The sequence below is a fragment of the Manacus vitellinus genome, unplaced genomic scaffold, assembly GCF_001715985.3.
Source record: "Manacus vitellinus isolate BGI_N305 unplaced genomic scaffold, ASM171598v3 scaffold_54_pilon, whole genome shotgun sequence".
Classification (NCBI taxonomy): Eukaryota; Metazoa; Chordata; class Aves; order Passeriformes; family Pipridae; genus Manacus; species Manacus vitellinus.
The window spans coordinates 2906889-2922723 of NW_021940645.1; the positions used below are offsets into that span (position 1 = coordinate 2906889).

Consider the following 15835-nt stretch of genomic DNA (forward strand, 5'->3'; position numbering starts at 1 on the left):
GAATATGTACTGAAACTGCAACTTGAACAAGTTAAAGATACAAATAAAAGCAAATCCTCAGAAACAGTCTATAATTCCCTTTGCTTCCAGTGAGAAATTTGCCTGTGTCTGCAAATCTCTGCATTTGGCAGCTGTACCTAATACAGTTTAAACTCTCACTGGCATCAGCAAAAAATTACCTGATTAGGGATGCAGGATTGGATCTAAGATAATAGCATATTAATAATCCACTATGCATTCAAAAGCTACTAATGGAAATTAAATCCCCCCCCAAAAGCAGTTGAGCAGCTTTCACTGTACGTACTCCAAATGCTAAACAATAGTAGCTGCTGCTTGTGTGACCATCAGGAAACACAGCCAGGCTTCTTTGTGTTGCAATTAATTACTTCCGTTGTGTATAAAATTGAAAGTATTGGTACTCCGGGGCGGAAAAAGGATATCCTGATACACTGCTCCTATTTCCTTACCAAGGCCTATTACTGAATGTTTCACCACTAATTCAGTTACAATGAATTATCCTGCAGTGAATAAAGGCAGGGGAGATTGGGTGGTTAATTGTTACACTGAAAGCCGCTTTTTTCCTTGCCTTTTCACTCTCCTACATTTTTATCTCATTTTACTACTTTCACGTGTGCCCACTTTGATAGCAATTATTCACTCTTAAGTAGCTGCACTTAATAATGTAAGTCTAAAATAAACATTTACTTAACTATCCTTTGACTTTAAAGATTGTTCTATCAATATTTTTTATGTTACAAGATCAGAGAAAGCAAAACCTTCGTCACTCTCCTTTAAAGGAATGAATAAAATAGTCTCAGTTGAAGTATTTGTGGCCAGGTTCTCTGCAGCTGGCACACAGAGATGTAATTTATACCTTTCTGTGCCAGTGAATTTCCCTAAGCTGGAGGGGAATGAGGATTCTTACCCAGAGTTAGGGAGGAGTAGTAACAGCCCTCTGTTATGCATTCTTTAATTTTTTTTTTGTGAGAATTGCATAGGAGCAAAAACTGTTTGAGGTTGTACTAAATAGGCAAATATGGACCCTAAGGATATATACTACCCCCAGACTTTAATATCTACTTTTTAATAACACTGACTCTTTCTTTTTAGAGAACTTCTGAACAGAGAGCAGCTTCTGGGACTGCTTAGGAGATCAATGAAGGCTCCAACAACCACTAGCCATATAAGTCTATAAAAGGTGCAAAATGTGGTACGTATTGAGAATTTAATCTCTCAGCATGTGCCTCCTAACCTGTGGTTATGTGCATTGGTGTAATTACCACCACCAGCCTGTTTCCAGTCCATTCTAGGTTGTGTAACACAAAGCTGAATAAGTGACATGAGGAAAACGTGAGAATAAGTAAATTCTGCCAAATGAACTGAAATCTTGCAAGTTTGAATTCAGACTGGTATCACAATGCAGAAGAATGGCAGCTCAGAAGAGCTCACATTCCAGAAACTGGTTTACATAATAACAGAGGGCAGAAAATCACTATCCACAAAACATTACAGCCCTGTTCTCCTTTTGCTGCAGCAGCTGGCAGTGGGAATACACTCTGAAAGGAAAACTCTGCTCTGTCATTATTTTATATCAACACAGCTTAGATTTAGGTGTGCTCTATTTGATGCCATAGCTAGAACCTGAAGCTCTGGCTTGCACTATCACATTTCTTGCAAGGATTTTCTGGCCAGAAGTAGATGCTGTGTAGTGTACATGCAACAAAGCAGAAACTTTCAATTAGTGTCATATAAATGGTGCACCCACAATGAATCTCAGTAGGTCTCAGGAAGGGATTTGCAGGAGGCAGTAGCTGAGCACACCCACACTGCCACCTCAGCCCATTCTATTACTTTTTACCCCCCAGTTTACAGGCCTGTGTCAGTCACAGGAACTGGTCAGGCTTCTGCCTGTGCATTAATCCCAGGGGAATCTGAGATGTCCTCAGAATCAGTACAGGGAAAAAATTGCAGGAAGAAAATATGTCAAGGAATGTGATGGGTGCAGCAGAAAAACATTTGTTTGTGAAAGAATGTATCTGGTCTTTGTTTATAAAGCACAAATAAAAATTTTATTCCTTAATCCTTTTTTTTTTTTAAATATATATATGAAGCCAGATTTTGGAAAGTGTGCCCTTTTTTTCTTTTCCCACATCATCTATGCTATCAGAAGTCTAGAGATGTTACCTCATAAAGCACAAATGCCTAACAGATAACAAAATCTAGGTCTCTAAGTGCACTCAGTTCCATGCAATATTCTTAAGCAATATCTAATAAATGGACTATAGGACAACAGTTTGGGCTCAAATACCTCAGGTATGAAACACATCCACTTAAAGGAAATCAGAGGCTCAGTTCTGAGTGTTTCAATCCATATACATGTTCCATACATGCATATAGGAATGCTTGCATTAATCAACATTAAGATTTCTTTAAATGAAACTAAACCTCAATCCTAATATTATTTTCCAGTCTACATCTTAAAATAATTTAAACCCTGTAAATCATTCTTTTGTTCTGAAATGAGATATTTAATTATAGCTATAGATATTTATTAAACTTGCCCAAACAATCTAAAAGAACAGTAAGTTTCCTGGCTTTAGTGTAGCAAGCACTATTCATTCCACAAGCACTGGAAGAACCATCACCTTTATTCAATTCAAAGTTGTATTTTTATCTATATCTTCTAATTAAAAGAAAATGAATAATTAATTCTGTTTTAGAAAGACCTCCTCTCTTTTTCAGTAACACTACACATAGTAAAACTAAGTGGAAGCAGAAGAATTTCCATAATGCCTTTGTCATTAATGAAAATAACCTGATTTTTAAAGCAGTAAGATTAGAAAATACTTTTGTAGTAGAGGCAGATTTATTAATGATACCTTATGCATACTAATTTATTATTCCCTAACAGTTAAAATCTGGAAACTTTTAAAAGAAAAATGTTTTGTTCAAAAGTTAAGCTTTGTTAAAAAAAAAAAAATCATTCTGCTTGTCCTTACTGCATAGAAAAGTCTTGTGACTCAGCCTGACAGTCCTTATTAGTACAACACACGTTTGTTACTGTTTTCTTTTGATGTAATCTTCCTAAGAGGAGGAGGAACTGTATTTTAACAGCTATCCAAGGGCATGTTTTATAGGCACACAGCACAGAATTTATGCCTGAATATAATCTGAATCTCATCCATAACTCTGATTTGGCTGGGAGAACAAAGCATTTCATTGTGTTTCAATAATGGTTTCAGCAATCTTATTCACACATTCCTTCCTTCCTTAATCAACAGAAACTGGCTGAATTCAAGAGGCATGATTGGGGCTGGGGGGGGGGAATAATGCCAAGGCCTATAGTTTTGAAATCACCATTTTCTTCAGAGCAAGTAATAATGTCTCTCCTATTAAGAATCTCTTAATGCAAGACTTGCCAAGCTCTTTTGCACCGTGTCCCTTCCTACTGAACTTTGCCCTGTTCCCTCTCAGCTGGCCTGTGCCTCTGCTGCTTCCACTTCCGACAGCTGAGCTTTCCAGGGATCACAGGGCACACTTTAGGAACCACTGGCTTGTGCAAAGGTTAAAGGTCTGAGCAGACAATCTGAAAACCAGCGATTTTGAACTGGCAGAATATTGCAATGTGATCTGGTCATTCTTTTGAATTGTTTTTCCTTACCCACATTATAAACAGAAATCATGGCTGTAAAATAAAATCAAAGTGCACACAGCTGTGATTCCTGATGCTGTACTTTGTAATGCCATCTGAAGCCAAGTCTGTCTCTTTATCATCTAACTTCTTAATTAGGTTTAATGTACTTAGTCATATCTCCAAAAAGCCTGCCTTCCTAAGGAGTGTGAATCAGGAATGCACAAAATGGCTATTTTTAAAAAACACCCTGCTATATGAAGATATCCTTTCATTTGGAAGTATTTCTTGGCACTAGAGCTCACTGAGGATGTTTAAAACATTTTGTGTATTATTTAAAATAACTTTTGCTAAGGAATGGAAGAACACCTACCTGAACTTATGCAGTCTGTTTGCAGATGCATTGATGTAATTTAAGACAGATTTTGCCCATTCCTTACAAAGTTACCATAAACAGTGTTTGTTGACACAATAAGGTCTGTGACTGTAAAGGTCTTGCTAAGTTATAACATGTACTGTTAGAACACTACATTTTTTAAGCATACTGATATTTGTTTGTTTAAAATAACATTTGGTTAATAAAATATTCAAGACTGATAAACAATAATGCTGAAACCAATGCTTTTGCTTTTTATTTTCAGGTCTGAAATAGAGAGTACAAGCTTGTGTATGTTTTCTTATCAGTGTTACATGGCTGAAAGCTGTCAGCTGTTCACATGCCATATTAATAAATATGCCCAAATCATAAAGCTTTAACTGTATTTGCACATTGCTTTTATTACTAGACTGTTTCATTCATCTTGGCACAGATAATCCATGCAAGGTAGTTACATCTCATAAACCACACTACATTCTGTTCTGAAATAACTAGGAACTTAGGAAAAAATATATATCTAAAAGCAAGGGCACTTGTGGCATCAAGTCAATATGTCAATATATTATAAAACCTAGACTTCTAATATATGATCACTGCAGGCAATAAATCACTCAGTTTCAAATTCTGATGTTTATAAATACTAAACAAATTAATATCCGCTACCAGGAGACGAGTCCAGCAAACAAACATTAGCGTGCCCAGCATTAGACACTAATAAGTGTGTTCAGTGCTGTGGAAATTCACATTATTAAACATAAATACAAATAATCTTTAATAAAACATTTCACCCAAAATACTGACCACTGAAGGACCAAAGAAAAAAATATTTGTCTTTGTTTTGAATTGATTTTAGAACTGTGTAATGTGTGGATCCAATATAGTAAAAATTAACTTCTAAAAAAAAGAAGTCCTAAGACTGTTTTTTTTTTTTGCCTAGATAATAAAAGCAGTCATCTTTGGAAACATTTAATTTACCTTGTTTTGCAGAAAGAACACAAAAAGAGAAAAGCATTAAGATAGTTTTTGAAGCCTTAGACTGAAAAGTTATTGAACACTTTTTGTTAGATGAAAGACTGGTCTTTTTAATTGATCATTCAGAGGTACAGTATCTTTGCTTTATTAGGTAAAACCCCACATTAATTAGAATGAAAAGAAATATTCAGAGGAACTTAGGACTCATCCCAGGTATCTATTACAAGACATAAAACATAAACAAGTACACATTATTAACCTTGCATACTTTTGTACAACATTATGTTCAGTGATAATTGGAAGGCCATGTTTTGCATTTTAGATATATATATTATATATATGCATTTTACACTCTCCATATCACAAAGGTGACATGGCAGAAGAGTATCAGCAGTTATGTGGTATCCTACCCCTGTGAAAGTTAAAATGCTACATTATTCAAAAATTTCTGATTCAGATATGTGCAAAAATTATATCTTAATATAGATATCAAGGGCGGGTACGTGGATTCCCTATTTTTGGACCACATTATGAAGCAGCACAAGTCATAACAGGAAATTTTTATTACATGATAATCCTCAGGGTATCTCTGTTCTTCATTCAGAGATACCACTGCACCTCATATAGTGATATGTAAACTAGCTTTAATCTCACTTGCTCAGACACCAGCTGGAGTCAGGGCATGTGCTACAGTGCAGGTTATCTGCCCAAGGAAATTTTCCAGACTCTCTCAAGTTTGTACGGCTCCCATTGAGAAGGAAATTTTCAGGATTCTCTCAAGCCAGTACAGCTCCCCCTGAAGTCTGTGCTGCTGCATTTTCGCTGTTGCCACCCCAGGAGTTCAGCTCAGCTCTGCCTGTGGACGTTGTGTTCACTTTTCTGCAGCGCTGACTTCAGGTTTAGTTGGGACTGGATCCTCGCTCACCTCTTCTGTACATACTCACAGCCCCTCTCTGGGCTATTGTGAGCTACTTGTACCCTAATTCCTTAATTCAAGCCCTTTCCCTGACTGTAGTGAGCCATCCTGGCTATGCCCCCACCTCTGTTCCTGCTCTGCCCCACCCCAACTACCTAAGGCCTGGTGAAACCAGCCTTACCTGGCTCTTCTCCCCACTCCAACCCCAGCCTCAGGAAGGGCTTCCCTTACCTTTTTACACTCAACCAGAGGTCCCCAGAGCCCCCACATTCTGGCTGCTGGAGGAACTCTGCCTCCTCTGACCCAAGCCCCCCTTCCCCTGCCCACACCGACAGCCCCATCTCCCACAGCCCTGTCCAAACCAGCAGCTCCAGCTCCAGTCTGGGCTCCTCGGTGCACTCAAGAAGGGCCAGTCTCAGCCACACTGTGTCTGTCAACAACATCTGTCTGCAGCCCTGCCCAAGCTGCAGCCCTCCACCTCTGGCCATATCCTAGAATGCTTCATCCTTCACTGCCAGGGAAGCTTTTAGGGACATTGAGGGGGAAGGTGGAGGGAGGATGAGACACACACACACACACACACACACACACATCAGAGGTGAAAGACCTTCTGAAATTCTCCTGAGGCTTCCACCACAAGCCCTACCATTTTGTGTCCTCCCATGGAGCCTGACTCCCTGTTTTGATGTTGCAGTCAGAGACTAGTCCCAGTCAGTGGGTAACACAGAAATCTGTCTAAAGGATATCTTCAGTGCACTCTTAGTATATAGTATGCTGATATGAATTCTCTCAAATAACAGATAATGACATCATTTTGTAGAATGACATTGAAAAAAGGAAATCTAGAATTTTCTCACTGTTGTGAAAAGGTATTTAATGAAGTCAAATTAGGGGTGGAAAAAATATTTATCTTCCATAATTACTATTTATTCCTCTGGAGAATATTGTGAGCCAGATATTTGAATTTTGTAATCTATGGAACCATATTCATATCAGCCCAGCACCGACTGAAAACAGAAAATTTGCTTGCTTATAGAAAAAAAAAAGGCTTTGCATATAATGTACTAGTGTTTTAGACTAATTCATGCATACAAAAATCTGAGCCTGTAGCACTCAGGTCAGATCACTGCTAAGATCAGTGAAAACTAAGATACCTACTGAATAAATACCGGTCATACATGTCAAAACTGCCACAGGCAGCTCAGGTTGTTATTTTTGTCCAAGATGCAAACTGCCTGCAGCTAACTTAACTCTCATATTAGAACTCCAAATTTCTTTTCTTGCTCTCCCAAACTTTGGACAGTTTTTCATTCCTCGAGAGACACATAAATATCTTAAAATGGGCATTACCCATTATGCCCCCATAGGAGGGGCAAGGCAGACAATGTTATGTAATTTTTTGTTGCTCAAAGCACAAGGTAAAATAGGTGCAGATGGCACCAGCATGTGGCCCACAGAATGCATCCTCAGCCTCAGAAATACTAATTCCAAACTGTCAGTACTGCAAGCTGTCAACACACACATCATAATTCTCACTTAAACGAGTTAATAAAACTTGAATAGTGATCAGACTTTCCATCTTAACTCCATCAGACAGAACTGCTGTCTCCAGTATAAAAGTCATTGCTATTTAAAAATTCAGAAGTGTTATCAGTACTACAAGTTTTGCTCATTTGAAAAAAATCCCCAAAAATGTTCTATAAATAACTGTTTGAGCAACTTGAAAGTCGTTCTTAAAATATTAGAAGAAAGATGACTGTATGGTTCTTAGAAAAGGGGACTGTATGGTTATCCTAATTGTCAGAACTTGGCTACTGTTTTACAATGGCAAATACTGCTACAATTAATGATGTGTTGCATTTAAACTAAGGAAAGTAATACAGAGTGTGTGCCTGCTGCCTTATGAATTTTTAAGCAATGTTAATTTACTATAGGAAAAAAAAATGCCTTTTTCGTAATTATGTGAGATAGAATAGGGAATCTTCCACTTCCTGGCTGTGTTAGATGGATGTGTTTCTTCTGTATTCATCAATGTGAAGGTCCAGATGTAGATTTCTACCTCCCTCTGGCATCAATGGGAATTAGAATCCAAAGAGACTTTAAATTTATTTTTTTTGTCCTCAAGAGGAAAGGAAAACTGATTTTGAATTAAAAGTTGGCCTTTCCAGATAGCTCTATTCCATTCAATGTCAGAGCAATTTGGAGAAAGCCAGTTGTCCCTTTTCCATTATGATTTGAAAGTGGACTGATCTACTGTACACATATAAGCCAAGTGCCCTGGCAAGGCTGACCCAGCATGCTTTTCTCAATCCTACTGGGTTATGGGAGGCATTATTCCATTTCCACTTCATTTTCAAACTGTTATGGATTGTCACCTAGGCTTCCCAGCTACATATGGATTCAAGGCAGACTTCTTATTTGGAAAGAATCTAAAATATCTGGTGCTATGAGGTAGCACCACAACATAATGGAATAGCACTCACTTTCATAGGGGAAGCCCTAATCTATTTATTTCCCTTTGAAAGCTATGGCCTTTGGTTCTACAGATGACTGTACATATGGCACTTACTCATTCTTGCTGTGAAAGAAAATGACTTGCTACAAAAGGATTTTTCCAGTTGTTTTTAAACACCAGTGTGTGGTCTAAGCAGTAAAACTGCTGTGGGTAGTTCATTTGAAACTGTATTTGCACATTACTTTTTATATCAAGGTTTTCGGTTAATTTCAAGATTTTCCCCAACTGTTGCTCTAATAACAGACTAGTTCATTGGTTCAGTTGGTTTTGACTGTTCATTCAGGTTTTCATGTGAACCTTGCAAAAAAAGCACGTTCTGCATTTATGAAAGAGGATAAAGTTAAACTTCTGAAGTACCAACTGCCTAGCTTTTACCAAGGGAAATGCTAGCCATGGTTATCAACTTTATGATTGCCCAGTTAGTCATCTGTTTTACCCCAGCATTACTGACTACCAACTCTTCTTTTAAACATTGATGGCATGGGCATGCTTCTTGCACAGTGGCTTATCCTTCTTGGAGTAGAATGGCTGACCTTCCAAATTCACGTGGCATACCTAGAATTAATAACAAATACAATCAGGAATAATTAAGGGGGGAAAAAAGAGTGAGATAGATGTGACTATCAGTTTCAACTGTACTTCTCTTCTGCCCATGCATTTCATTGCTAGAAGTGCATCTGATTTCCTGGTTCAAAGTGCATGCCGTGGTAGTTTTCCTGCTCCACACTGGGGTTAGGCTCTGGTCTGCATCAGCTCTCCTATCTGTACTTTCCTGACACCCCTGCCCACTAAGTTTACTGGTACCCGATCCCCTGGGCAGCTTTGGCACATCCAAGCAGTGTTTGTGTAGACTGCCAAAGGGTGTTGGCACACTGGAGCACACGCTCTGACTTTCAGCCCCCGGTTCTGATCCTTTAACAGGCACAGGACTTCCCAAAGGCTCTGGTGAGGTGCCAGGGGCACCAGCCTTTCATGAGACCATCAGACACCCATTGCTATCGGTACTGTTTCTTGGTGTGGGCACTTATGTGATCAAAGAGTGAGTCATTTAGACAGCCATCACCGAATACTAATCACTTATTCTTACCAGGTTACTCTGCAACCCCCGAGTTCTCTGCCTGGCTGCCTTGGGTGTCAGTGTTGACATAACAAAGCAGGTGAGAATGCAGGGCTGGGGCGAGGCAGCTCAGGTTTAGGTCAGCTCAGACTGCCCTGGATTGCTCAGGTGTCTACACAGGGTAGTGCAGCACCACTGGCAAGGTCAGAGCTGACTAGAACCACTTAAGGCAGGCAACACATCACAATCTAGAAGTAAGAGTAAACATTGTCCCTAATGCTTATGGCAGGGTTAGGTGGCAACATCAGATGTTGCAGGATATGAGGATAGCATCTTAGAAATCAGGAGTCATGTATTGATTTGCATTTGACTTAACCCAGTGAAAGAAATAAAGTTAGGTCCTAAAAAAGAACCCCACTGTGAGGCATAATAAAACTATCACCTCCACAGAAAACTGGGTAGCTGAGGTAAACGAGCAGAAAAAGAACATGAAATATTCAGAGAAAGTGTCTTTTATAAGTGATCAATATTTATAAGTGATTAATTGCTCTCAGTTTGTGAAGGAAACTCTTTTCCTACATTAGAATTTCCAAAAGATTTCAGTTTTCATAAGACACTTTTGTGTCACTCACTTCCATGTACCCCTGAGAGACCAGCAGCTAGTTTAGCTTTAGATATTTATAAACATTTCTATACTTTCAACTCTTCAACCTAAATTTTAGAGTTAAACAAACATTAGAAATTGTCACTGTCAGTTTGGCGTGGCCAACATACTATTTTTAGCTAATTAGAGGTTCTAGATATTATCACTTTAGGAATACTATGTTGTAGAGCTGCACAGCAGTATTAGAACCAGATGAAAGTACTTTTATCATATGGATTTTCCTGCTTTGTGTGCAGAGTGTGGGAATATGGCCACCCTCTATAGCTGTGTGCACACCACAGATTGATGAGTTTGCCCAACTTCTATGCTAACTACTATTCATTCTCTCTAAACAGACTCCTTTTTGCAAGTTTCAACAAGAATTCTGCTTGGAAATACAAACTTTGCTGCTTTTTAAGTAAGATTATGGTTATGCTGTTCAGTATGGTGTTAATTTATTTTCAGTCTTGCTCTGTCTTTATTTGGTAAACACTGGAAAGAGTAACAGCAGTAGTGGTATGAATTGCTGTATGTACTCTCTAAAACTGGATGTTTTATCAGAAAACACTCACTTGTGACGGTCAAATTTCATAATTCTAGTAAAAGTTTATGGAGGAGAAGAGAAATGACTCCCATGCTTCTCCATCTGCAAGTGAAAAATGAAATTCCATCCCTCCACATCCTTAGGCATATGTTAGTCATTCCTGCTTTCAGGTTTTCTGATGTTACTGCAAAATTTAGGAGTATAAAGGAATGAGACAGTATTTGGTGTGGAACCTACAGCACAAATGAAGCAGGTATCATGCCAAGTGTGTCCAAGAGCTTCAATGAATTTGTCTCCAGCTTCAACAGGATAATCACAGCCATGGCATTTTGTGCTGAACAAAGCAATATAATCTAAAATAAAACAGAAAGCAAACTTAGAACAAACTCTTAATGTCATTGTATTAAATCCAAGAGAAATAGAAAGTTTCCAGACAATGAATCTTTTGATTGTTTTTGCTCAGTTTCCAACTACATTCACTGAAACACTCATACTGAAATTTGGTTATTTTCTTTCCTTATTTCAATACAAACTCAGTTCAAAACCCCACGTCAGTATGACATTTGTCATCACAAATCTAAAAGACAAACAAAAAAATTCATGGAATTTGAACTCATGTTTCTCACATTACTTTTAAATTAGCTTTAATGTATGTGGAATCTATTAATAAGGACAAATATGGTCATACAAAAGAGTCTAATGGCCAGGGAATGTTACAAGTTTTCATCACTGGATTTATGTTCTTTCTGCATTGAGAGAATATTATGATAACCCCATACTGGCTGATTAGTACATCTTTACTTTGATTATCAAGTGCACTCAGGAAAGGCTTGACATTGAAAAAGATTAGTGGAAATTCTAAAGGTAGATGGAATTCATGAGAGTTATTAGATGTTATGACAAAACCTCCAATTTTAAAAGGTAGGTGCCCAGTCAGTTCAGCTGTGTGGTTTTTACTCTTCACTAAGAGTTCCTCTGATTTGTAAAATTTGAATTGCATAAATCATAAGGAAGGAATCTCCAGAGAGAGGCAGGCTGGAGGCTCTTTGAATGGACAAGGGGATACAGAGGGAATATCACTTAAACCTTAACCTCCCTCCCTCCCATGTCAGGCAGCTCATTTGCATGGCAAGTACCATTTATTAAACCTTTTCCATAGTTTGGGAAAACTTGGCCTTTTCCTTTGTTAGTTGGCAAGAAGCAGATCATTTGTTGCAGCAGGCAGAAAACAAAATCTGCACTACCATGTGTTGCACATCTGTGCAGAGCTGTCTTTTCATATATGGTGGTTGAACAATTTTAGGGCGAGGCAGCAGCATCAGAGATCATAACTCAAGTGATTCAATATAGAGATGGTGGGCAGTCCTAAATGAATAATTTTTCATTTCTAGTGAGCAGAATCTGCCAAGGAAGGGAGTGGGACAGGGGACAAGGTGTAGGAAGAGGAATGCAAAGTAAGTATCATAATACATAAGGGAGAGAAGTGAGGTGAGGCATTCTGGGACACTGAGGCAAAGACCAGCTGTTCTATCATATAAACTGGAGAAAAATACAGAGACAGAAACACTTGTATGTGTGGGGAGTGGAAACAAAATCCATGCTGGATGGGTAACTGCTTTTATTTTGTTCATCAGCTGCTTTATTCTTATGTTTCTTCCATGAACATGAAGCACATGATTATGAGCAGAACTTTCCAGTTTGCCATACCTTTCTCACAGTAAGGTTCCCCATCCTCCATGTGAAACAGGCTGTTTCCAAATGGCATCTTACAAGCAGCACAGACAAAGCAACTTGTGTGCCAAGTCTGTCTTAGGGCATGCATCACTTCCTGTAAAACAAACAAACAAACCAAAATCTCCAGCAGAAGAGCAAGCCCTGCAACAACCTACTGGAGAACTAACACAAGGCAGAGGTGCTCTACATTCTTCCCTTCTTTATCAGCCAGTTCCCTTCCTCAAAAGAAATAATTATGACAGAAATTGGACTCCTTCTGGAAAGAAAGAGGAAATAGGACTGCAAACTTTCTAGAACAATGTATTTGCCAAAATGAAACAATATGGTTCAGCCAGCTGTTTGTATCAACATGCCCAGTTGCTGTTGCAGGAGAGATTCTGCACAAAGATTCTGATTATTTTCTCCTTTGTTTTGTCACGACTAGTATGAACTCTTCAGTGCAAGAGTATGATTTGTTAAATAAATTTTAAAGAGTGATTTTCTCTCTAAGACCAAGAATAAGTGATTTAAGGCTGCTGTTTCAAAACAGTTTAGATAATGTAGCAATTTCTTTATGCTTCTTACAAGAACAATTCACAAACTAATGTGAAAATCTAAAAAAAAAAAGTTCTTAGATTTTAACTTATGTAAACTTAGTAAAAATGAGCCTGTGTGTCTGTTCCTAGACCATGTGTTTAGCCCCAAAAAACCTAATTCTGTGCAACTGATGTTCTCTTAAACTGAGCATCTAGATTTTATCAGCTTCTGACTTCTGTATGGAGCAATCTCTATCACTGCTTCATTCTTTTGTCATACAGAAGCCTTCCAAGCCCCAAAGCTGCTGTACTGAGCTCTAAGGCACAGTTACCTGCTGATTTGTTCAATCTCACATGTGCCCAGGATGATGTTTGACAGTGTATCTCTGTCAAACAGTCCAGATTTCAAAAGACCAGCTGTGTAACTGGTGTAAATTAACTTTGTTAACTTCAGTGAAAGAGCTCTGATTTATACCAGCTGAGAATCTCCATCCTATTTTTTTGCTGCTTCCAATTATATACATAGAGTCTGATTCTCTTCTAAAGATTACTTTTAATGTCCATTGATTATGACAAAATGGATTGAAGTCCTCTTCCATGCTTTTAATCCAGTGAATAGGCAAAATACTCTAATTTAGGTTTGCCATATATCTTATTAGAGAATCACCATTTGAGATTCATTAACTTCTGTTACTGTTTGCAAAGCAACTATCACTGATAAATAGGTTTGGATTCATTTATGAACGTCAGTGAAGTAAGAAGCAAAAAATAGCTTGAGAAATCTTAATAATATAAATAGAGGCAGCTGGCATCTTTGCTGCTTTCCTGATGAAAATCCATAATGGGAAACTGCTTTGTGCCAGCATTCATTAGGTAACTTAAGTCAGTACTCTGCTGTAAAATTACTCCTACTGCTGCAGTAGCAAATGAGACTTGGTTTGGTTGGAGCCAGAGCTTCACCATCAATGTCTGATGCTGCCATCCCTAATTGGCAGTTGCAGAGAAGAGCATCTAGTCTGTCAATGCAAACATTTAGACAGATGTCAAAGGTGACAGCTAACCAATGTGGTGCTCCTGGCTCCCTCATTTAAGAGGATCATGTCATATATTCACTGCAACTGCATGTCCAAATACACTGCTAAAATTAACTCAGGGTATTCCAACCTCATCCCCATCTAAGCTATATGGAGAGCAAATTTAGTTGTACATTTACTTGTACATGAGTACTTTAGCACAAAAGTGGCATGTATTTTTGGTTTTCTGGAATTCAGACTTTGTATTTGTTCTGTATTTTCTTAACTATAAGAAGCCAGCTGTGTTGGTAACTACCAGTGAGGTGCAGCAAGAGCAATGGGCGTCCTCCCAACATCACTGACTTCTCCACTGAAATTTTGACTAAGCCCTAAGTAAGAAATAAAAACCCAGTTCAAGTCTCTTACTATAAATATAAGGAAGAGAGGGATAAAAGGAACATAGTGTGTATGGGATAGCAAAAAACTACCTAGAAAGTGTTATTTACTTTACACACAGTGAGATAGTAACTGGATTACATATTATATGAGTTGAATAAACTATAGAAATATCCAAGAGTTCAGATAGATAAAAATTATTATAAAATAATATGTTTCTCATTCTGAAACAATCAACAAGCTGGGAAATAATTCTTAAACAGGAGGAAATAATAAAATATCTACATTCATTGCTTACAGTCTAAACTATTTCACTACTTCAGTGATCCACACAGTTGCAGAAAGGGTTAATGTTGCTTTCTTACCCCCATGATCTTAGTGTGGCACCTGGAACAGGTTGGTGCAAAGAACTGTTCATAGCAGCGCTCACAGTACACACTATTCTGCTCCTCCACAAAGCACATATCAGCCAAGGATGTCTTGCAGTAAGCACAGTTGAATTCTTCTGGGTGCCAAGAGCGACCCATGGCTACCAGGAAAGGACCTCTGCAAACAATCATGGTTATCTTATTTGTATTGCAAAAAGACTGAAAGCCCCTGATTGCAAACCCCACGTACATGTGTAAGAAGCATTCTACTTGAACCACGAGGTGCACATTGAAAACATCCAGAAGCCTGAACAGAAATGGTCTTTTTCAAGATCATTACTCAAATACACTGCTCATTGGTTAAAACATTTCATTACTGCTTGGTCACATACACTGGATTTATAGAGAACTGTTGGAAAAATCATCAGTTGTTTTCATATCTGCATAGCTATAACAGGCCTTTGTAAGCAGCTGCTAAGACAACAGGAAAAGGCCAAGGGTTGCAACATAGAAGATAATGCTTCTATTTGAAAGCATCAAGTATCAAGCAACTTTCTAGACCTACACATCCACACCTCACAATAGCTCCTAAAGTCTCCTGCCCTCTTTTCATCTGAGAGCATTGCACATAGTATGTTCTGGAAATGTCAGACTATCAGATGACAACTTGCTCTTTCATTATGTGGAAGACACATTAAATTCGTTTTGGTGATTGACTCTTGACTGTAGTTAGATATAGAGATTATTACTGGACTATTTCCATTTCAGAATACATAAAGAGCAATAATCAGCATTTCCACATCACCAAACTAGCTCCTTTTAGTGGAGAAGACTGTCATTAAACATGGATTACTTAAAGTTGGATAGCAGTCCACAGGTTAACAGTAGGCACTGGTCCAGCACAATGAACTGGGAGAGGAGAAGGGAGAGGCATGCTATGAATCACTGGTAATAGAGTGTAGGCATTATCTTTCTCCAGACACAAAAGCAACAATTACATTTGGCTGCTGTTCCAAAATGATGCCTCGTTCCTTTTCTGTCCATAATCCCCTCTCTCTGCCCCCAGCCCCCCAACTCTCCGAATTAAGTTGTACAAACCTCCTTCAAAGGGTTACCTTAGGACCAGAAACCTGTTTAAAAAACAAGCAGTGATTT

General features: G+C 38.4%; 1 protein-coding gene across 1 annotated transcript in view; it reads right to left on the reverse strand.

Moving 5' to 3' along the window:
• Positions 1 to 4388: 4388 nt before the first annotated feature.
• The window catches only part of LOC103766614 (LIM domain-binding protein 3-like), a 34254-nt gene continuing 22807 nt past the window's right edge, over positions 4389 to 15835 (reverse strand). The window contains exons 6-9 of the mRNA XM_018081557.1: positions 14678 to 14858; positions 12362 to 12482; positions 10892 to 11007; positions 4389 to 8965 (exon numbers count right to left, since the gene is read on the reverse strand). Coding sequence (XP_017937046.1) covers positions 8876 to 8965; positions 10892 to 11007; positions 12362 to 12482; positions 14678 to 14858 — 508 coding nt within the window. The 3' untranslated portion in view covers positions 4389 to 8875. The remainder of the gene's footprint in view (positions 8966 to 10891; positions 11008 to 12361; positions 12483 to 14677; positions 14859 to 15835) is intronic.